At 40.0% G+C, this 22,841-nt stretch overlaps 1 protein-coding gene and 1 long non-coding RNA gene across 4 annotated transcripts in view; one reads left to right on the top strand and one right to left on the bottom strand.

The window, feature by feature from the left end:
* Positions 1-1,531, top strand: part of PDS5A (PDS5 cohesin associated factor A) — a 136,536-nt gene extending 135,005 nt beyond the window's left edge. For both annotated transcript variants that reach the window (XM_027055627.2, XM_053217448.1), the window contains exon 33: positions 353-1,531. In XM_027055627.2, coding sequence (XP_026911428.1) covers positions 353-356 — 4 coding nt within the window. In that variant the 3' untranslated portion in view covers positions 357-1,531. The remainder of the gene's footprint in view (positions 1-352) is intronic.
* On the bottom strand, positions 710-21,905 carry LOC128314563 (uncharacterized). 2 transcript variants are annotated; one of them, XR_008296352.1, is made up of 4 exons: positions 21,657-21,900; positions 17,353-17,422; positions 10,997-11,173; positions 710-9,563 (listed from the first exon to the last, which is right to left on the bottom strand). It is a non-coding gene; the product is annotated as an uncharacterized LOC128314563 (long non-coding RNA). The 2 variants fall into 2 exon arrangements; XR_008296351.1 differs by having other exon boundaries at positions 710-11,173; positions 21,657-21,905.
* Positions 21,906-22,841: the final 936 nt, after the last annotated feature.

The raw sequence follows: 22,841 nt of genomic DNA on the forward strand, positions 1-22,841 counted from the left end.
GGAACTCACAAACCACAAGGTGGTGACCTGAACTAAAGTCGGACGCTTAACCGACTGAGCCACCCAGGTGCCCCATGCAGTTATTTCAAATAAATAGCTCTTATTGTTTTATTATTGTAAACAAATCCACCACTGAGTAGCAGCACCTAATGACTAAAAATGAAAATTTTTTCATTGGTATTTTGTGTTTATATAGTTTATAGAAAGATTTCTTAAAACAAGCTTCAAGTGAAACATGGAAAAAAAATTGAGATTTTTAGATAATAACTATAGAAATGGAATAATTCTGGTTTGGCTTATTTTTCTGTTTACATCTTTTCTAACTTTGCTTTCTTCTACTCCCATCCCCAAGGTAAAAAGAAAACTCACTTGCAAAGGGAGAAAATGAAGGCCAAACAGAAGCAGACTCCAGCTTCTGCAAAAACTTGGATTCAAAATGTCCCTGAACAGAAAATGAAGTTAACTTCAGAACACACTTTCTGCCTTGAAAACTGAAACTATTACTTCCTTTTCACATGACCACAAGTCCTTTGATGGAAATGTACAGCAGAAACTCTTGAGAGAGAGGCTAAAAGCAACTCTATCCTACCCTCCCCTCAGACTTTTCTTAGGAGAAGTCAATAATTAAGCAAATTGCTTAACACTTGGTTCCAGTTCCTGCATATCTGGAGTTTAAAGGCATAATACACCATTAATTTCCATGCTGCGGTTTTTATTTTAAAGAAAGTAACAGGATGTCCTTACACTGACACTGAAAATTCATCAATTTTAGAGCCAGGAATTCCCGTGTTACACAAGAAAAAAAATAGAAGTCTACTGAATTAATTTTTTAGAAGAAAAGAAATCAGATTAAATATTTCTTTGTTTTTCCTTTTGGAAACTTTTATGTATAATTCTTTCTGCCTGCCTACTTTTCTGCAAAAATGAGATGTACAGATTTCAGTTCCCTGCTATGAAAAGTGATGTGGTGGCAATTTTATAAATGTTGCTTTCTGATTTTTATCAGAGTGAGAAAATAATTAAAATTATTATTGATTTCATATCACTTCATATTTTGATTTCCCCTCCATTTTAGTTTAATATAATTTGCAATAAATGTACATATTGTTGTTTGTTTCGTAAAGCATATCACTTTAAAATGGTTTTTACTCCTGTGATTATGTTGAAATATTTGGAATTTTAAAGGAGTAAAGACTGCCCAGCATTTGGTTTTATAATGTTTGTCACCAGATTTTTATTATTGATGTAAAGAAAAAGTCAATTTTTTAAAATAGTTGGACTTTGGCAGCTTTGTAAGGAAAGTTGGAAGTGTTCAGGATTGCTATCAATTTTCAGCATTGTGCTGTTGGGAAATAAGTATTTTGCTTTTGTCTGCCGGTCTGGGCTCAGTTTTTATGTTTATTTTAGAAGACGACTGTTGCATCAATATATTGTTTCTTGGCATATTGTTCAGCATAGGTAGTGTGTGCACTCTTTGTGTACACATCATCATATTTAAGTTTTTGCATAAAATAAATGCTTCTAGATGTCATACGGTAGTCTTTTTTAATCTTTTTATCATATTGTGAGTTTCTTTTTATGTGAAAGGGCTAAAGTCATAAAGAAACAACATGTTACAGTCAACTCTCCATTATCTATATAAAAGTGACTATGCCTCAGGTTTTGAATTTTGCAGTCATAATTTAAATCAAAATAACAAAGGCAAGTATACTACAAGAGCTAACTCAGGAGGAACTTGAAATTTGTCCTTTCTCACACGCAGAGTTGTAGCTGCCCCCCATTCTGTACTTCAGGCTCTTTCCCGGAGCCCTAACTGAATGTGTTCATTTGGTTTCCTTGCACATTCCTAGTGAGGGTTAGAGGACATTAAACGACATTTGCATTAGAACTTGGTCTTGATAGCCTCTGAGGGATGTGCAACAGTGTCAAAAAAAGAATGATTATGTTAAATGTGAGATTTGCTGGTAATAAATGTCACTTATGATCTCCTAGATAATCAAGAGTTGGCTGTATATTGACCCAGTGAAAGATGGGTCATTCTTTCAAATATGCATGTACACACATTTAGGTATTGGATGATGGTTAGGGAACAATGGATACAAGTGATAGAAAACAGTATCTTTTAAAAGGGCAGGAAAAGCCCTCTCTTCCTTATTGCCTCTTCATAACCCTTTAGAAGGAAAGTATAAAATACTGCCTCCAACATGCTGAATATCTATGCATAAGCATCAGAGAAGTCCCTCAAGGAAACAGTGGACATGTATATTTAGTAAGATTTTAAAGTGCTCTTAGCATCAGACAACTTGATTCTTAAGGCCACCAATCATATCACCAATAAAAAGCACACTGGTAGGGACCTTCTTTCTCCTTTTGATTACTCAGCATCACAGCCGACTAGATTATCTAGTGTTACTTCATATTTAACATAATGTAGCAGAACCATCTGCATCTGTTTGTGGCTGCTTAGATTTTTGCAGGAGAGGAGTTAGCTAAAAGGATCTGGTCCACAGGTGTATGTAAATGCCCCCCTCCCTCCCAATTTCATAATGTGATGCAAGCAAGTGTCTGGCACTAAGGGAAGGGCGAATAGGATGATAAGATTCAGATGCTAGGGGAGGGACATATAAGGGACATTTGTCAGTTTTCCTTTGAAAAAGGAAAGAGTTAAATCCCTTAGGAATTTGATATTCACATCTCAGAGAAACACAACACAAAGTGCAGACTTATATTTGAGAATTAATGTTAACCCTTTGTGTCTAGTTTGAAGCTTCTTGTATTTGTCTAAAACTACAAGCCAGAATTTTGTATCTCCTTTGATAAAAAGTGTGTATAATGTAAAGTAGTTTTGCATATTCTTGTGCTGCACATGGGCTGAATTTTTAAAAAAATTTTTTAAAGACTTGAAGCAGAACCTTGTAATTTGTGTAAATGATGAGTGTAAAATCCTACCATAAAATGCTAAAAATATGCATTGTTTCAAATAAAACCAAGAAATGCAGCATTATATAGTAGTGTGGAACCCTGAATATTCATGTACCCCCTGGTATGTCACAAGCTGATAAAATATCTTTGCATATTTTCTGTTTGGATTCTGGAGTCTGCATATCCTTATAAGAAATCGAATGTAATCATAACGAAATCAAATCAAACCTCCTGGCTACATACTCTGATCTGACCTACAGTGACTGAGGGAGAACATAATAGATGATAAATTCTGATAGACATTTGGGAAACTTTAGAAGTTGCTTTTTAACTTTTAAAAGTGGCCTTCCATTTATACTATGATACAATCATTGCAAATTTTGGACATGCACATTTAGTTTAAGGACTACTTGAGAACAAGCAGATTACATTAATGTATCTGGAATAAAATGCCTGGTTCTGTATTTTACTCTCAGTGAGATTATCATTCTACACTTTGATATTTGCATTGTCAAGACTTTTCTGTCTGCACCATTCATACAGATAAACTGTAGAAACTACTGGAGACCAACAAGTCTCTTAACAGCCTGACAATAGGCTTTGCTGCCTGCCTCATAATGATGGCATTGCTCACAAGAAGTTAAAAGTTGGCTATAAACCAGCAACAGTGTAGATCAACGGAAGCAAGTGTGCATAATCACACACCTCCTCAGCCTAGAAACCAGAGTTCTACATTTTTACTTCCATATCAGTAATAAACCTTTATTTCATGTCTTACTTGAAAGGCCAACAGGAACGTGTACAAGGTCTCATTTCTAAGGAATCGGCCAGGCTGGTGATTGGGATTTCTATTTGGGGGTATTTCTCAAATAACATTTATCAATATTGATTGTCAACTTACAGCATTTTCCTCCTTTTTGTTCTCTAGTGACTCCTAGGAAAGACCATGCATTCTAAATAAGAGCCATTCCTTTTAGAAAACAGCACTGTATCCATTCTCCTGGGAGAAGCTTGGAAAACAATCAGTGGGGTCATTTATACATGTAAGGAGTAAGGTCCAAGTCTGGAAGCCAGTAAGAAAATTAAAGGATAAGTGGTAGCGATTTTCCTCATTATAGGTATTTGTTTAATCTGTCCAGACTAGGCACAATGCCAGAGACTGACATTAAAAACATTAAGTTGGGGGCCTTAGAAGGACTAGCAATATAAAGCAAATAGCACAACACAGGCAGATATGACTGCTTCAGGTCATTGTCTGGACTTCAGAGCCCTGATAGATGCTGTAAAAGCAGAAAATCTCTACCTTTTCAATAGAAGTTTAATTCTGAGAAGTATTAGGAGACGTAGGTTCCTAAAAAAGTGGGCAAAGCAAACCTCGGCCTCAGGATGAGCTGGATCTGATGCAGGGGTGGCTCTCCACATTGAGAACCTCCTGGGCAGATGTGATCTTAAGGGAGGACAAATCCACCACTGGGGAAGGACCAGAAAGAAGCCTGCGATTGCAGCAGTGCAAACACACCTTGAGCACTTGCCATGAGTGAATCATTACTCCATCTGCAAACTCTGGAAGACCTGGTCCCAGTCCCCAAACTTGCTCACCCACTGTCCTGAATGCACTCCCTTCCCAAATTTGAGTGTGCTGGCAATTCCTGTGCCTTCTTTGCACAAACTATGTATACAAAGCTCTTTCCAAGAACTGAATTCTGGTGGAGACCCAAGCATGTCCCCTTGAAGCACCCCTTTTAGTTTTGATCTCAGCCTTTTTTAGAAAAGACTCACCCTGGTAGCCATACACCCCCCCTCCCCATCCCAAAAAAGTTCCTGTGACCATTTTCCTCAAAAAGGTTTGGCAATTTTGCCATCTAGTTTCACCCGGCTTACAATGGAGTATACCCTTCAAGAGAAAGTTCAGCCTCAAAACACAAGAGGACCCTGCCCTTTTGCAACCTACCTAAGAACTGAAAGGCAAAAGGCTGTACCCCTAGAACTACCTTACTTGTAACCATTTTACACAGGTTTTTTTAAATTTACTTATTTATTTTGAGAGAGACAGCACAAGGGCAGGGGGAGGGGCAGAGAGAATCCAAGCAGGCTCCACACTGTCAGCACAGAGACAGACACAGAGCTCCAACTCATGAACCCACAAGATCACGACCTGAGCCAAACCAAGAGTCAGATGCTTAACCAACTGTGCCACAAGACGCCCCATTTTAAATGTCACATGTAGAATAGGTCCAGGAGGGAAGTAAGGGTTTGCATTTATTGACCATCTGGCATTGGCAGCTTGGTCTGCCCATGGAATCATAATTATGAACAGCAGGGCCCCTTTTTAGAAACCATAGCTCACTAGGATCAAAACTAGGCAGATCCCATTGCTTTCTCTGTCTCCAAAAATACAACTAGAATCTTGTACTGATCACAAGGCATCCACCATGCCCTAGTAGTCAAGCAGGTCCCAGTCTCCAAGGCTGAGTCAGAGGAAAACTTTTTTTTTAATTTTTTTTAATGTTTATTTATTTTTGAAGGAAAGAGAGACAGAGTGTGAGTGGGGGAGGGGCAGAGAAAGAGGGAGACACAGAATCTGAAGCAGGCTCCAGGCTCTGAGCTGTCAGCACAGAGCCCGACACGGGGCTCGAACTCACGAACTGCGAGATCATGACCTGAGCTGAAGTCGGATGTTCAACTGACTGAGCCATCCAGGTGCCCCCAGAGGAAAACTTTTTAACAAAGATTTTATAAACCAAATATTACATCATCTCTACTCTCTTGCTGATTGCACCTTTTCGTGACAATGACAACATAAATGGCTTTAACAAAGTGTCTGTTGTCCAAAAACCTGATCTTCACTGATGCATTTCTATCTTACTGATAATTTTGGCATTTTGTTTTGAGAGTGACAACTACCTAAATATTACAGTCCAATGGAAGGATGAAGGAATTACAAATATCCATAACAATGAGTGGAGACAGGAAGAAAGCCATTGTGTAAACATGGCCTTTTACGGCCATTTGGCTTTGAGGAGAATAGGGTTCTGAATGTGGGAAGGAAGAGATTAGAAGGATTTCTGCCTGAGTTCACTTCCATTTTAATATCCCTGCTTATGATTAATATTTTTCAGCAATAAAAGTTGAGCAAAGAGGCTCAGAAAGGGCTGCCATTGCAACTAGAATCTTTGCCCCTTAGGAAAGCTGAATCATGAGAGCATGGATTGCTGAGAGGCAAAGAAAACATGCTCTAAATTCAGGCAGGAACCCTACAAGGCTTGGGTTGAGTACCTCACAAGAGCAACAAGGTAGCAACAAAGTGGTGATGGAAATGTGCCTTAAAGTAATGCAGGGGGTGGGGGGCCAGGATGGCTCAGTCCATTAAGCATCAGACTCTTGAAATATTTTTTTTTAATGTTTATTTATTTTTAAGAGAGAGAGAGAGAGAGAGAGAGAGAGCATAAGTGGGGGAGAGGCAGAGAGAGAGGAAGACATGATCTGAAGCAGGCTTCAAGCTCTGAGCTGTCAGCACAGAACCTGACATGGGACTCAAATTTACGAACCGTGAGATCATGACCTGAGCCAAAGTCTGACACTTAACGGACTGAGCCACCCAGGTGCCCCAAGCATTAAGACTCTTGATTTTGGCTCAGCATATCTCATGGTTCTTGAGTTCGAGCCCTGCATTGGCTCTGCACTGACAACACAAAGCCTGCTTGGGATTCTCTCTCCCTCTCTCTGGCCCTCCCCAGCTTGTACACATGCACACACTCTCATAAATAAATTTTAAGAAAAAAAAAATAATGCAGGGACACCTGGGTGGCTCAGTTGATCAAGCATCTGACTCGATCTCAGCTCAGGTCTTGATCTCTGTTGTGAGTTCAAGCCCTGTGTTGGTCTCCTGGGCTCTGTGCTGAGCATGAAGCCTACTTAAAAAAAAATGCAGAGGTAAGGAAGGCAAACCTGGCTCTGCTGGAGAATGGGGTTCCTCAGAAGTATTACCACCTCTCCTAGATACTCAGAAGGGCAAGTGCTCCAAGGGAAGCCCAGTCAAGGAACTCTAGAGGCTATGAAGGGGACTTGTAATGTAGGATCTCAGCCTGGCACACATGCCTTCATTTGTGTTGGAACTGGTTGTGTAGAGGAAACCAGAATGTTTTCCTAGTTAGGAAAGCACCACTGAAATGCTTCTCATTTTCCTCATTTTCTTTCCTTCCTGAGGCAAAGATAAGTTAGGTTTCTTGAAAATGGCCACTAAGCACTTCCTACCCTAACCATCAGATCAGAGACTGCTGGTCCTTGATTGCCTAGTCTCACATGGCTCTGTTTTAACTATAAAGAAAATGAGGCACAGAAGAAATTTGTTCTACCGAAGATCTAGTCCCCTATCCCACACTCAAAGCTAATGAAAATAACTTTTATCAAAGCTTAGCCACTGTAGGGGCACCTGGGTGGCTCAGTTGGTTGAGCATCCAACTTTTTTTTTTTATGTTTATTTCTTTTTTGAGAGTGGGGAAGGAGCAGAGAGAGAGAGAGGGAGTCACAGAATCTGAAGCAGGCTCAGCCATCGCCAAGGCATCCAAGTCATCAGCACAGATGCCCGACATGGGGCTCAAACTCACAAACTGCGAGATCATGACCTGAGCCAAAGTCGGACACTTAACCGACTGAGCCACCCAGGCGCCCCAAGCATCTGACTCTTAATTTCAGCTCTGGTCTTCATCTCATGGTTCATGGGATCAAGCCCTGTGTCGGGCTCTGCGCTGACAGTGCAGAGCCTGCTTGGGAGTCTATCTTTCTCCCTCTCTCTCTGCCCCTCACCCGCTGTCTTCCTCAAAAAAAAAATAAACCTAAAAAAAAAAAAAATGCTTAGGGTGCCTGGGTGGCTCAGTTGGTTGAGCATCCATCCGACTTTGGCTCAGGTCATAATCTTATGGTTAGTGAGTTCAGGCCCCACATCAGGCTAGCTGCTGTCAGAGCACAGCCTGCTTGGGATCCTCGGTTCCCCACTCTCTGCCCCTCCCCCGCTTATGCTCTCTCTCAAAAATAAACATTTAAGAAAAAAAAAAGGTTAGCACTGTACATATACCAGTATATTTAATCTTCATTATAAGCCCATAAATCATCTACTATGTTCATCTCTATTTTACACATGCCATTGAAGCTCAGAGAACTTAAACAATAAGCCCAAGTCTCCTCAGCAAGAATGGGGCAGTTTAAAACCAGGAGTTTGGGCGCCTCGGTGGCTCAGTCGGTTAAATGTCTGACTCGGTTTCGGCCCAGGTCACGATCTCACGGTTCCTGAATTCTTCGTGAGTTCAAGCCCCATGTAGGGCTCTACGTGCTGACAGTGCAGAGCCTGGCTGGGATTCTCTCTCTCCCCCTCTCTCTGCCCCTCCCTCACCTGTGCGCATTCTCTCACTCTCAAATTAAATTTTTAAAAAAGTAACAAAAAATTAAGGTATAAAAAAATGAAATCAGGAGTTTAAACCCAAACAGTCTGACTACATAACTCAGTGACTTGTTTTTTAAAGTAAACCCTGTGCTCATTGTGGGGCTTGAACTTACAACCCCTAGATCAAGAGTTGCATGCTCTGCCACCTGAGCCAGCCAGGTGCCCCTCAGTGCTTCTGGCTTAGGCTTTTCCACCAGATTACTGAGAGGCCGACAGTGGCTCTGAAACTTGATGGTGACTGAAATATGGGCAAGAAAGGAAACAGATAATGAATATAAGACAGTGGGGAGAAGTTGAGATGAGACTACCTATTGGATTCCATTGCCTCCATGTACATCTTCAGCAAACAATATCATGCATAAATGAAGATAAACATGACTCCATCAGCTGGTGAATGGATAAACAAAATTTGATCTATACATGTATATCAAATATATAAACAAAATGTATATATACAATGGACTACTAAGAAATAAAAAAGAAGAAAATACTAATCATGCTACAACATAGATGAATCCCAGAAACATTATGCTAAGTGAAAAAAGCCAGACACAAAGAACTACATATCATATGCTTCCATTTATATGAAATATCCAGAGAAGGCAAATCTATAGACACAGAAAATAGAATAGTAGTTGCCTGAGGCTAGGGCTAAGAGCTAGAGCAACAAATAACTGTAAATGTGCCCATGAGATTTTATCAGAGTGATGGAAATGTACTAAAACTGGATTATAGTGAGGGTTGCACAACTCAATATATTTACTAAAAACCACTGAATTATATATTTAAGATAATTTATACCTCAATAAAGTTTAAGAAAAATGAGACATGGGCAGCTGGCTAGCTCAGTCAGCATGTGACTCTTGATCTCAGAGTCATGAGTTTGAGCCCCATATTGGGTGTAGAGGTCACTTAAAAGAAAAAAAAAAAAAAAGATGAGACATCTTCCAAAAAATATTTAACTATGCAAAACAATGCAGTATCTACTTAAGTACCAGACTATAAAATACACATCATGTCAAAAACACCATTATTAAAAAACAAAACACACCACAACTAATAATAATTGAATTTACAGGCAAAGCGCTCTTCCCATCAGTGAGCTCCACTCATCACAGGGTTACTTGCTGGAGTTAGTCTGGTTCTCAGCTAGGCAGATCTGGAAACCACTTTCTCCATCATGGCCATGGCCACAGGTGACCTTATTAACCAAGGACACAAAAGACTGTGTAAACCAGAGCCCAACACATTCATCATGACTGGTCAGTTCCTTCTGAGTTTCTGTCCTTATGAAATATCAGAGAACTCACTTGTGCATGCTCTGTCCACACATGGAGGAAAGGCCACCTAAGGACACAGTGAGAAGATCCAGGAAGAGAGGCCTCACTAGAAAATGGATCTGCTAGTAGAAGACCATCCAAGGGGGGTGCCTGGGTGGCTCAGTCAGTTAAGCATCTGCCTTTGGATCAGGTCATGATCTCATGGTTCGCAAGTTCGAACCCCGCATTGGTGTCTCTGCTAACAGCAAGGAGCTTGCTTTGGATCCTCTCTCCCCTTCTCTCTCTCCCCTTCCCCTGGTCCTGTTCTCTGTCTCTCTCAAAAAATAAACATTTAAAAAAGAAAGAAAGAAAAGAAAAAAAAGCCCTAAGGGATGGCTTCCTTGGTGATCGTGACCTCTCCCCCGCAGGAGAAGCCTCTACCAGTCTGGTTCCAGGATGGTTTTCTGCCCCTTCCCCATGGAACAGGGATTTCTTTTTCTTTCCCCAACCTTATCTGATCTTCACCTATACACTGAGGTAGACAGTTGCTTTCCTTCCCCAGCAGCTACAAGTTTTGTTACAGAAGAAGAGTCCAGGGCTTGGTTTCTTTTGCACAGCAATAACTGCTCACCTTCCTAGGCCTGCACTACCAAGAAAGGTTTGTCTCTGGGCTCCACCTGTGCCCAGTAGTCCTTGTGAGTGTTAATGAATGACCATGTGGAAGCACCTGAGTAGATGAAAACTCCCCTTGTGCCTGAGGCACTTTTGTTTAGATTTCAGGCCATTTGGTTACTTCAGTTCTCTGATGGGTTCAAGAAAATTTATGACTTTGTAGATTATCTAGCTTTTTCTTTTTTTTTTTTAATGTTTATTATATGAAGAATTTATTAGATTTTTTTATTTTAGAGAGAGAGAGTTGCAAGCAGTGAAGGGCAGAGGGGGAGAGAGAATCTTAAGCAGGCTCCACACTCAGCCCAGAGGCCAACATAGGGCTCAATTCCATGACCCTGGGCCCATTACCTAGCTGAAATCATGAGTTGGGATGCTTAACTGACTGAGCCACCCAGGTGTCCCTGGCTTTTTCGTGTTAGGGTGGTAAACACCCTCTTTAAGGCTTTCTTCACATTCTAGGCAGAAGACAGAAGCTCCTAGATTCAAAATAATCAGATAAACTGATAAGCCTCATTTACTTCAGCTTTGTCATTCTTTATGAAAATTTGGGGAGTTTGTGTGTTTGAATTTTTCTCTACTGAAATTGCCAGAATCAATCCTGAAAAGCAAAAACACTGACAGTATTGCAATTTCTGGAATATACTGTGACATGGGACTTTCTGAAATTTTGACACACATTAACTTTAAACTTTCTATTTAAGACCTTTCCAGGGCGCCTGGGTGGCTCAGTCGGTTCAGCGTCTGACTTCAGCTCAGGTCATGATCTCGCGGTCCGTGAGTTCGAGCCCCACGTCAGGCACTGTGCAGACAGCTCAGAGCCTGGAGCCTGTTTCAGATTCTGCATATCCCTCTCTCTTTGACCCTCTCGCATTCGTGCTGTCTCAAAAATAAATAAACGTTAAAAAAAATTATATTTAAGACTTTTCCTACAATTTGTTGATCTCTTTGCAATACTTTTCAAAAATTAAAATAGTGTTCTTCACTTAACTAGTGAGAATAAATGACAAATCTGGGGATAGCCACTTTTTGAACATAAAAAATTGTGACAGTATCATTAATAAATTTGAAGGACTTAATGCTCAAAAAACAGAAATTTAGGGGCACCTGGGTGGCTCAGTTGGTTAAGTGTCTGACTTCAGCTCAGGTCATGAACTCTGTTTCTGAATTCAAGCCCCGTGTCAGGCTCTGTGCTGACAGCTTGGAACCTGGAGCCTGTTTTAAATTCGGTGTTTCCCTCTCTCTCTCTGCCCCTCCCTCACTTGCACTCTCTCTCAGAAATAAACATTAAAAAAAAAATTGAGAGAGAACTTCAGAGAAAATGGCAGAGTAGGAGGCTCCTCAGCTCACCTTGTTCCGCAGATACACCTAGATAACACCCACGTCAGTGTAAATAACCCAGAAGATGAAGTGAAGATGGGCAGAACACATTCAGCACAGCTAAATGTAAAGAGGCCACATCAAAGAGAGTAGGAAGGGTGGAAACACAGTTTCCAAATGGGCCCACAGGACTATGTGTGGGAGGGAGGGACTCTGGGAAGATGGAGGGGGAGAGGAGCAGACCCACATCAGCCACCCCCAGGCATGAGAAACCAGCACTGTAAAGACAAAACCCTGTAACATTCCTCTTCGAAAACCCTAGGGGCCTAACTGCATGAGTGCTTACAAGCAGTAGGGCTTAACACCTGGAATTTTATTTTTTTTTAAGTTTATTTATTTGAGAGAGAGACAGAGAGACAGAGGAGAGAAAGAATCCCAAACAGGCTCCCCACCATCAGCACAGAGCCCCACGTGGGGCACGATCTCACGAGAAGTGACATCATGACCTGAGCTGAAATCAAGAGTCAGGACCAAGTGTCCCAACACCTAGAATTTTAAAATCACTGGTTTAGGCTCTGGGAGGGGCGCCTCTGTCGCTTAGTTGGTTAAGCATCAGACTTCTGTTCAAGTCACAATCTCATGGCTCCTGACTTTGAGCCCCAAATTGGGCTCTGTGCTGACAGCTCAGAGCCTGGAGCCTGCTTCAGATTCTGTCTCCGTCTCACTCTGCCCCTCCTCTGCTCATGCTCTTTCTCGCTCTCAAAAATAAACATTAAAAAAAATTTTTTTAATTAAAAAAATCATTGGTTTGGCTCTGGGAGAGACAGGAGGGTGACAGGAAACTGAGTCCCCATCCTTAAAGAGACAACATAACAAACACCCTCACTGAGATACAGCATACAAGCTGCAGTTTGAAAAACTCCTGCAATATATGAGAAGATTTATTTATTAATCTCATAGTAAGTGCTAGAGGGGCAGGAATCTTTGGGAGACTCCTCCAAGAACAAAACAGCTGGCAGGTGCCATTTCCCTCTCACACCTCCCAGCCTAGATACATGGACACTATAGGAACCAGCACAGCACATTCTCCACCTAGCTAGTTAACAGTGCATCCTACCTTATGTTCTCCTGTGGACATGTCCCCTCCATCCCAGCCTGGGCACTTTTCCCAGGCAGCTGCAAGCTCTCTTCCACAGCAGACCAATGAGGACCTTGCAGGCACCATGCACCCTGCCCCCACGTTCCCCTAACAATCTGCCCCCACAACATGCCCTTAGCAGGAATCCATCCAAAGTGGTGCCACAAGCCTAGCAATGTGTAAGTAGCCTCAAGAGTGGTCACGACCACTCCAAAGTGACTCCCTCCCCAGGGAGAAGGGAAGATAACCACTCACACCAGTCAGACTGTGGCTGTAGCAGTGGCTGGGGGGCAAACACCTGGTCTGACTGCATGCCTTACCCACCAACTGGAGCTTCTCAGGGGACAACAGAGGAGGGAGCCCTGTAGTTTAGTGCTACCAAAGCTTGGCAAATGCCTGGTCTGACTCAACTCAAGCCCACTAACAACAGAGGGACCAAAACTTGCCCAAAAAGGCAAAAAGAGCCATTGCAGACAACTGGACTGAGGCAAATGTGGCTCAGCCACAATTGTAGGGTGCATGCAACATACATAGGAGACACCCTTCAAGTGCTGGGTTCTGGTGAACAAGGGAAAATGCACTGCAGGGCACTACAGGACCTCCTCTTCATAAGGCCACTTTCTTTCTTTTATTCTTTTTTTTTTTTCTGAGAGAGCAAGAGAGCACAAGTGGGGGAGGGCCAGAGGAAGAAAGAAAATCTTAAGCAGGCTCCATGCCCAGCGTGGAGCCCAATGTGGGGCTCAATTTCACAACTGTGAGATCATGACTTAAGCCAAAATTAAGAGTTAGTTGTATGCTTAACCTACTGAGCCACCCAGCTGCCCCAGGCCGCTACTTTCATGAGCAGGAAATGTATCTGACTTTCCTAACACATAGAAACAAAGAGAGTTAGACAAAATGAGAAGACAAAGGAATATGTTCCAAATGAAAGTACAGGACAAAGTCACAAGAGAGCTCAATCAAACAGAGATAAGTAACATGCCTAACAGAGAATTTAAATTAATGGTCATAATGGGGCGCCTGGATGGCTCAGTCAGTTGAGCGACCACCTTTAGCTCAGGTCATGGCTCATGGTTAATGTGTTCAAGCCCCACATCAGGCTCACTGCTGTCAGTGCAGGGTCTACTTCAGATCCTCTGTCCCCCTCTCCCTGACCCTTCCCGACTCACATTCTTTCTCTCAAAAATAAATAAAACAAAACAAAAAAACTTTATTTATTTATTTAATTTTTTTCTTTTTAACGTTTATTTATTTTTGAGACAGAGACAGAGAGAGCATGAACAGGGGAGGGGCAGAGAGAGAGGGAGACAAAGAATCGGAAGCAGGCTCCAGGCTCCGAGCCATCAGCCCAGAGCCCGACGCGGGGCTCGAACTCACTGACCGTGAGATCGTGACCTGAGCTGAAGTCAGATGCCCAACCGACTGAGCCACCCAGGCGCCCCTTAAACTTTAAAAAATTAATGGTCATAAAGATACTCATTGTCCTGGGAGAAGCAGGGTTAGTGGAGGACCTCAGTGAGACTATCAGCAAAGAGATAGAAAACATAAAAAAAATCAAATATGAAGAATAACTAAAATGAAAAATACACTATAGAGCACCTGAGTGGCTGTCAGTAAAGCATGTGACTCTTGATCTCAGGGTTGTGAGTTTGAGCCCCATGTTGGGTGCAGAAATAACTTATTTAAAAATGGGGGGGGGGAAGAATCATCAAAAATACACTAGCCTGGATAAATAGTAGACTACAGGAAACAGAAGAAGAGGTCAGCAACCTGGAGGACAAAAAGTGATTGAGATGAAGAGGACAAAGAAAAAAGTACTTAAAAATGAAAATGGACTAAGGGAACTCAGCAACACCATCAAGCATTAACACTCACACTATAGGAATCCCAGAAGAGAAAAGGCGGGCAGAATATTTACTTGAAGAAATAATAGCTAAAAACTTCCCAAATCATGAAGAAAACAGAAATATAGATCCAGGAGGCACAGAGAGCCCCCCCAACAAAATCAACCCAAGGAGGTCCACACTAAGATACATAGGAATTAAAATGACAAAAGGCAACAACAAAGAGAGAACTTTAAATGCAGCAAGAGATGGGTGTCTGGGTAGCTTACTTGATTTTCTAACTCTTGATTTCAGATCAGGTCATGATCCCAGGGTTGTGGGATTGAGCCCTATGTCAGGCTCTATGCTTAGCATGGAGTCTGCTTAAGATTTTCTGTGTCTCTTCCTCTGCCTCTATCCCCTGCTCGTCCATCTCTCTCTAAAATTGAAAAAAAAAAAAGGATGCCTCGGTGGCTCAGTTAAGTGTCTGACTTCAGCTCAGATCATGATCTCATGATTTGTAAGTTTGAGCCCAGCATTGGGCTCGCTGCTGTCCACGCAGAGCCCACTTCAGATCCTCTGCCTCCCTCTCTTTCTGCCCTTCTCCCCTCCTCTCAAAAATAAAAATAATTAAAAATAAACATTAAAAAAATAAAACCATAGTCTACTACTTTTCTTTTTTTGTCGTTATTTGAGAGAAATAAAATGAGATCATGACCTGAGCTGAAACCAAGAATTGGATTCTTAACCAACTGATCCACCCAGGCACCCCTGCTTTTCCTTTTTTGTACTGCAAAATTTTAAAACATGGGTGGCATGTTTTATATATATATAAATATATATTATATGTATTATATATATTAAAATATAGATAATTTTAAATTTTATTGAACATTAAATTTTATTTTATTGAACATTATATATATATGATGTTCAATAAAATAAAATTTTCAGGTTTTTTTGTATTTCATGATTTCTGAAAATAATTTTGTAGCATAAAAGGTATTCAAAAATGATTCATCCCAGGTGTTAAATACAGTGGGTATGTCACTGACAGAAAAATGTTACAGTACTGATTGGGGTGAATGATCTATATTACTACTGTCCCACAACAGTGGCAGTAAGGGGTGTGGGGGAATCTGGGGAAACTAGTAATCTCCAAAACAAAACAAAACAAAACAAAACAAAACAAAACAAAACAAAACCAAACCTCAGGGCACCTGGGTGGCTCAGTTGATTGACTTTGGCTGAGGTCATGATCTCACAGTGAGTTCAAGCCTCGCGTCGTGTTCTGTGCTAACAGCTCAGAGCCTGGAGCCTGATTTGGATTTTTTGTCTCCCTCTCTCTGCCCCTCTCCCACTCACACTCCATCTCTCTGTCTCTCTCTCTCAAAAATAAAACATTAAAAAATTTTTTTTAAAAAACCAAATCTATTGAGGTGTTAGCTAATTAAAGGTGAATTTGTAATAAAGAAAAATCATAATGGTGACACTTATCAGCTACTGCATCATGACCAGTTACAGATATAAGCAGCAGCAATGAACTACATTTTGCTATGATTTGAATAACATTTATATATTTCAGTAATTTGTATAAAATTTAAATGTTTAAATAAGAAATATTTATATATTTTAAGCTATTTTCCACTTTTCTGCACTATTTTATATAGAGTATGTTATGCAGTTAAGTTTTCAAATTAGTCCACAAGTTACATAGTATCCAGACAGGATCAGAGTAAGAAGAACAACAGACATCACCCAGAGATCCTGGACTTTGGCCAGGACACAGTACTAATGGTATTTGATTTGGCTCCTTTTAGAGGGCATAAGCACTTTGGGATGCATAACAATTTCATGCTTGCATAGTCCTCTTGTCCTTTGGTCTTCACTCTTTATTCTTTCTTCTTACACCTAATACAGTTAATTTACTTATAATTAATTTTACTTGCTCTTACAACTTGCCTCAAATCTTTTTTTATATATACCTGAAAAGGTCTGGATAAGAAATATGTGAAGGAGGTAAAGTAGTAATAGACCCTTAAAAGAAAAATTATAATCAATATACAACCCTTATAAACAAAGCTTTCAATTCATATTCCTTTTTTTTCCAATTCATTTCTTAGAATAGCCCTTAGCCTGCTTTTACAGAAGCCTCAAATTCCAATTACTAGAATTACCCAAGTCATTTGGGACTTTTGAGTTGAGACACCTCACATTTCTATTTGGCTTTTTAGATGCCTTATGTTTTCAAAATTTTGTTCATAAGCATAAACTGCCTGGATCTCTTTGGCATGGTTTATAAACAGCACCTGTGGGACTATTTCCACAGACCAAAATGATTCATAATAAGAATTCCAATCTGAAAACATTGCTGAGCACCAGTTCTCTGCCAGTCTTTGCACTAGGGATAAAAGTTAAAAAAAAAAAAAAAGTAAAAAGACGGGATTCCAACCCTTAAAGAGGAAATGACTGACATGACAACAAATTGTACTAATTGTGCTATATAAGAATAGTTTACACAAAAAATATAAGAGACTAGAAAAAATTTACTGTGCCTGAGAGGGAGTTCAAAGAAACTTAAAAGGTTTCAGAAAAGTGACATTTAGTTAAGTAGGATTTCATCAGGAAGCCGATATGTATTCTAAACTAGGTAGAGAAATGGGGAGAATATAGTTTTGGAAATAGTTCAAATCCCAGCTACAAGATTCATTAGCAGTGTATAGATGACCTTAGGCAAATCACAATTCAGCTTGAATTTCTCACCAGCAAAATGAGATTTACCTGAAAGATCTCTATGGCTCCTCCTACTGACAGTGTATATTTGCAGCCATCTAACTCCAGACAATAATTCCTTCAAAATAGTAACAATACATTAAAATTTTAAAAATATGTTTAAATTGCATTTTATATCAATTTTTATAGGTTTCTTTAAAAAAAAAAAGATTTTACATCCAACTGTGGGCTCAAACTCACAAACCCAAGATCAAGTTGCAACCAACTGAGGCAGCTAGGCACCCCTTTATATACTTATTGATTATATATGTTCTGTATCCCACTTTTCTGACCAAGAGATTATTTTCCATCTCCCCAGCATCTTCAATTCTCTCCCCAGTGGCTTTTCTCCTTTTGTCACAAAATGTGCCCATGCACAAGTTTCTCTTACCTTAGAAAGCAAACCTTCACCTGACTCTATTGGTAATTATTTTAGTTCCCTTTTTAACAGCCAAACTTTTCCATTTTGGCTCACCATTCTCTAACTTTTTTTATATATATATAATTTTTTTAATTTTTTGAGAGAGAGAGCAAATTGGGGAGGGGCAAAGAGAGAGGGAGGAGAAACTCCAAGCAGGCTCCGTGCTGTCAGCACAGAGCCCAATGTGGGGCTCAAACTCATGAACCATGAGATCATGACCTAAGCCAAAACCAAGAGTCAGACACTTAGCTGACTGAGCCACCCAGGCACCCCACCATTTTCTAACTTCTAAACTGATTGCTAATTCCATGAGTTGATCAAAACTGCTCAGATTACTGGAAGAAAACTAACAAAATGCTGAAACTATTGCCAATATGCAATGACTAGTTCTCATCTGCTCCATCATTCTGATGCCATTAATGTTGCTAATAGTACCATTTTTAGTCCCATTTCCTCTGTTCCTTTGGATATTTCTTCAATGCACATTTGACATTTATTAAGCACCAAGATTGTGTTTAAGGAGTTCACAACCAACTAGGGTAAACAACTAGCAAGAACATAAAGTATAATGGATATATGTACTGAAATACTTATAAAGTTCTTCTGGGGAGCACCTGGGTAGCTCAGTAAGTTAAGTGTCTGACTCTTGATTTAGGCTCAGCTCATGATCTCACAGTCATGAGATGGAAACCTGAGTTGGGCTCAGGGCTGGGTGTGGAGCCTGATTAAGATTCTCTCTCTCTCTCATAATCCCTATCAAAATAAGCATTCTTCACAGGGCTAGAACAAACAATCCTAAATGTGTATGGAGCCAGAAAAGACCCTGAATAGCCAAAGCAATTCTGAAAAAGAAAACCAAAGCTGGAGGCATCACAATTCTGGACTTCAAGCTGTATTACAAAGCTGTAATCATCAAGACAGTATGGTACTGGCACAAAAACAGACATTCAGGTCAATGGAACAGAATAGAGAACCCAGAAATTGTCCCACAAATGTATGGCCAACTAATTTTTGACAAAGCAGAAATCCAATAGGAAAAAGACAGTCTCTTCAGCAAACGGTGTTGGGAAAACTGGATGGTGACATGCAGGAGAATAAACCTGGACCACTTTCTTACACCATACACAAAAATAAACTCAAAATGGATTAAAGACTTAAATGTAAGACAGGAAGCCAGAAAAATCCTAGATGAGAAAGCAGGCAAAAACCTCTTTGACCTTGGCTGCAGCAACTACTTACTTAACACATCTGTGAAGGCAAGGGAAACAAAAGCAAAAATGAACTACTGGGACCTCATCAAGATAAAAATCTTCTGGATAGCAAAGTAAACAATCAGCAAAATTAAAAGGCAACTGACAGGAATGGGAGAAGATATTTGCAAACGACATATCAGATAAAGGGTTAGTATCCAAAATCCATAAGGAACTTATTAAACTCTACACCCAAAGAACAAATAATTCAGTGAAGAAATGGGCAAAAGACATGAATAGACACTTCTTCAAAGACGACATCCAAATGGCCAACCAACACATGAAAAAATGCTCAACATCACTCATCATCAGGAAAATACAAATAAAAACCACAATAAGATACCATCTCACACCAGTCAGAATGGCTAAAATTAACAAATCAGGCAACAACAGATGTTGGTGAGGATGCGGAGAAAGAGGACCTCTTTTGAACTGCTGGTGGGATGCACAGGGGTACAGCCACTCTGGGAAACATTATGGAGGTTCCTCAAAAAATTAAAAATAGAACTACCCTACAACCCAGCAACAGCAGTACTAGGTATTTATCCAAAGGACACACGAGTGCTGATTCAAAGGGGCACAGGCATCCCAACGTTTATAGCAGCAATATCAACAACAGCCAAAGTATGTAAGGAGCCCAAATGTCCATCAACTGATGAATGGATAAAGATGCAGTATATATATTCAAGGGAATATTACTCAGTGATCAAAAAGAACAAAATCTTGCCATCTGCAACAACTGGATGGAACAAGAGTGTATTTATGCAAAGCCAAATAAGTCAGAGAAAGACAAGTACCATATGATTTCACTCATTTGTGGGATTTAAGATAAAAAACAGATGAACATAAAGGAAGGAAAGCAAAAATAATATAAAAACAGAGAGGGAGAAAATCCTAAGAGACTCTTAAATACAGAGAACTGAGGGCTGCTGGAGGGGTGTTGCATCAGGGGAAGGGCTAAAAGTTGTGAGGGGCATTAAGGAAGACACTTGTTGGGATGAGCACTGGGTGTTATATCTAAGTGATGAATCACTAAATTCTATTCCTGAAATATTATATGTTAACTAACTTGGATTTAAATTTTTAAAAAGTTAATTAAAAAAAAAAAAGATTCTCTCTTCCTCTCTCTGCCCATCCCCCACTCACATGGAAGGAAGGAAGGGAGGAAGGGAGGAAGGAAGAGGAGGGAAGGAAGGAGGGAGGGAGGGAGGGAGGAAGGAAGGAAGGAAGGAAGGAAGGAAGGAAGGAAGGAAGGAAGGAAGGGTTCTTCTGAGAGATTTGGGAAGGTTCTTGGAGGTGGCAACATTTGGGGGTAGACTTGAAGGATAAGATTTCAATGCATAGAAATGGAAGAGAATCATATGCAAAAGAAGAAACAGTAATTTTAGATACATAGAGGCAGGAAGCACAATGTGTACTTAGAGAAACATTTAGGAAATAAAATATCTTGTAATATAAACCGTTTCTTCGGAGTAGCCATATTTTTAAATAATATGCTTTGAATAGTATTTCTTATTTTATAAATTCAGGATATATTTACCATCTGTTCTAAAAGATAAATAAAAATGTGGCATTCTTAGAACTCCCCCCAACTTGCAATATAGATTTATCACTACATTTCGTTAAATTGATTATCAAGTATTTATTGCCTTGAAAGTGTTTGGCTCATAAAGAGCTAAGTTGTGTATTTTAATTATATTTCTTCCTTTAAGTGGACCTACAGAATATTAGTTAAGAGTATCAGCTCTACAGCCGTACTGAAGTTCACACTCTGAATATGGCACTTTCTAGCTGTGTTAACTTTGAGAAAATTATTTAATCTGTCAATTTCTTTACCTATAAAATGAGGACAGGATCTACACGATTGTTGTAAGATCAAATTAAATGAGTTAATACATGTAAAAAGTACTCAGAACAATTATGGGCACTTTGTATACATAGGAAGGAAGGAAGGAAGGAAGGAAGGGAGGGAGGGAGGGAGGGAGGGAGGGAGGAAGGAAAGAAGGGAGGGAGGGAGGGAGGGAGGGAGGGAGGAGGAAGGGATGGAAGGAGGGAGGGAGGGAGGAAGAAAGAAAGGGGGAGAGAGAGAAATAGAAAGGGGAAGAGGGAGAAAGGGAGAGAGGGAAAGGAAGGGAGGGAGGAAGAGAGGAAGAACAAAGTTAACTATTCCTATTACTATAGGGTCTTGTCCTAAAGTACCTACAATGGTCTTTCTCTTATGCATTTCCAGTTGCTTCATCCACATAGGACATGAAGTGTACAACTGCAAGGGCCTGACTTACATGGTAATAAATGAGGTTATGAAATAAGGCAATCTGTGTCTATATCAAGTATTTTATCAAGTTGTCTTTCTAAGAGTCCTCTCACCCAAAGCCACCTATCCTGCTCTAATAAAGCTTGGGGCTTTGTATATTGTTACCATGGGTTCTTCCTTTATTGCTTTTCTGGATTAGGTCCTATTTCTTTGACTCTGTGTATCTTTATTTCTTGATATACTCCATTTTCCTACAGCAGAATATCAACAACTTCTTACAATGGTGTGTACAAGTAATATTTTTGAATCTTTGTATGTTAAAAACAAAAGGTTTTATTCCATCCCAAGAAATGACTGATGAATGAAAATTTAGATGGAGGGGTGGTACCTGGGTGACTCAGTTAAGCAACCAGCTCTTGATTTCAGCTCATGTCATGATCCCAGGGTTGTGGGACTGAGCCTTGCATCAGTCTCCATGCCGATTGTGGGATTCTCTCTCTCTTTCCCTCTGTCCTTCTTCCCTGCTTGCACTCTAACATAAAAAAAAAATAATAATAATAATAATAATAATTTTAAAATAAAAAATTAAAAAAACTTACATGGAAAATAATTTTATCAGTGTTTAAAAACTGTTATACTGTCTTCTAGAATACAGTGAGTTTTTAAGAAATCTGATGCTATTGATTCTTGCTTGCTCTTTTCTTTCAAGGGACATTTTAGGATCACTGTTTCTGCTCAGGGCTCTAAATTTTGACAAAGATATATGGTTTTTTTCATTGATTGCACTAAGCTGGTAAATCTTTCAATATGGAAACTGAAATCAGGACACAGCCCTGAGATGTTCTTGTACTATTTATTTGGTAATATAATCCCACATTTTTTCTATTCTCCATTGATAGTTTGTTTTCTTTCTGGGATTAGCTGCTGAACTTCTGGGTTGATCCAGTACATGCCTCATATTCTTGCTTCTATTTTCTGCCTTTTTTTTACCCTCATTGAGACATATTCTACTTTATTTACTATTCATTTACTCGACAAATATTTACTGGTGACTGACCTACATATTTTTCTATGTTCCAGGCAATGTTCTAGGCATTGGAGATAAAGTAGTAAATAAAACAAATCTCAATCCTCACGTTGGACAAAATTAAAAGGTTAGATGCACCAGGGTGGCTCAGTCAGTTAAGCATCTGGCTCTTAATTTTGGCTCAGGTCATAATCTCACAGTTTATGAGTTCAAGTCCATGTTGGGCTCTGTACTGATAGTAAGGAGACCGCTTGGGATTCTCTCTCCTTCTCTCTCTGCCCCTCCCCCATGCTCACCCTCCCTCTCTCTCTCTCAAAATAAATAAACTTTAAAGCAAACAAACACACAAATAAATAAAAAGGTTAATAGTAAATACTACTAAAAAATTAACAAGTAGAGGGACAGGGGAATGGAAGCAGATGTTGTTTTCGTTAGAATGGTCAGGAAAGGCCTGACGTTTGAACTTCAACATGAATAAAATGATTGAGCAACATATGTGAAGATCTGGGGGGAAGACTATTCCAGGCAGACAGAACAGAGTTTTCC

The sequence above is a fragment of the Acinonyx jubatus genome, chromosome B1, assembly GCF_027475565.1.
Source record: "Acinonyx jubatus isolate Ajub_Pintada_27869175 chromosome B1, VMU_Ajub_asm_v1.0, whole genome shotgun sequence".
Taxonomy (NCBI): domain Eukaryota; kingdom Metazoa; phylum Chordata; class Mammalia; order Carnivora; family Felidae; genus Acinonyx; species Acinonyx jubatus.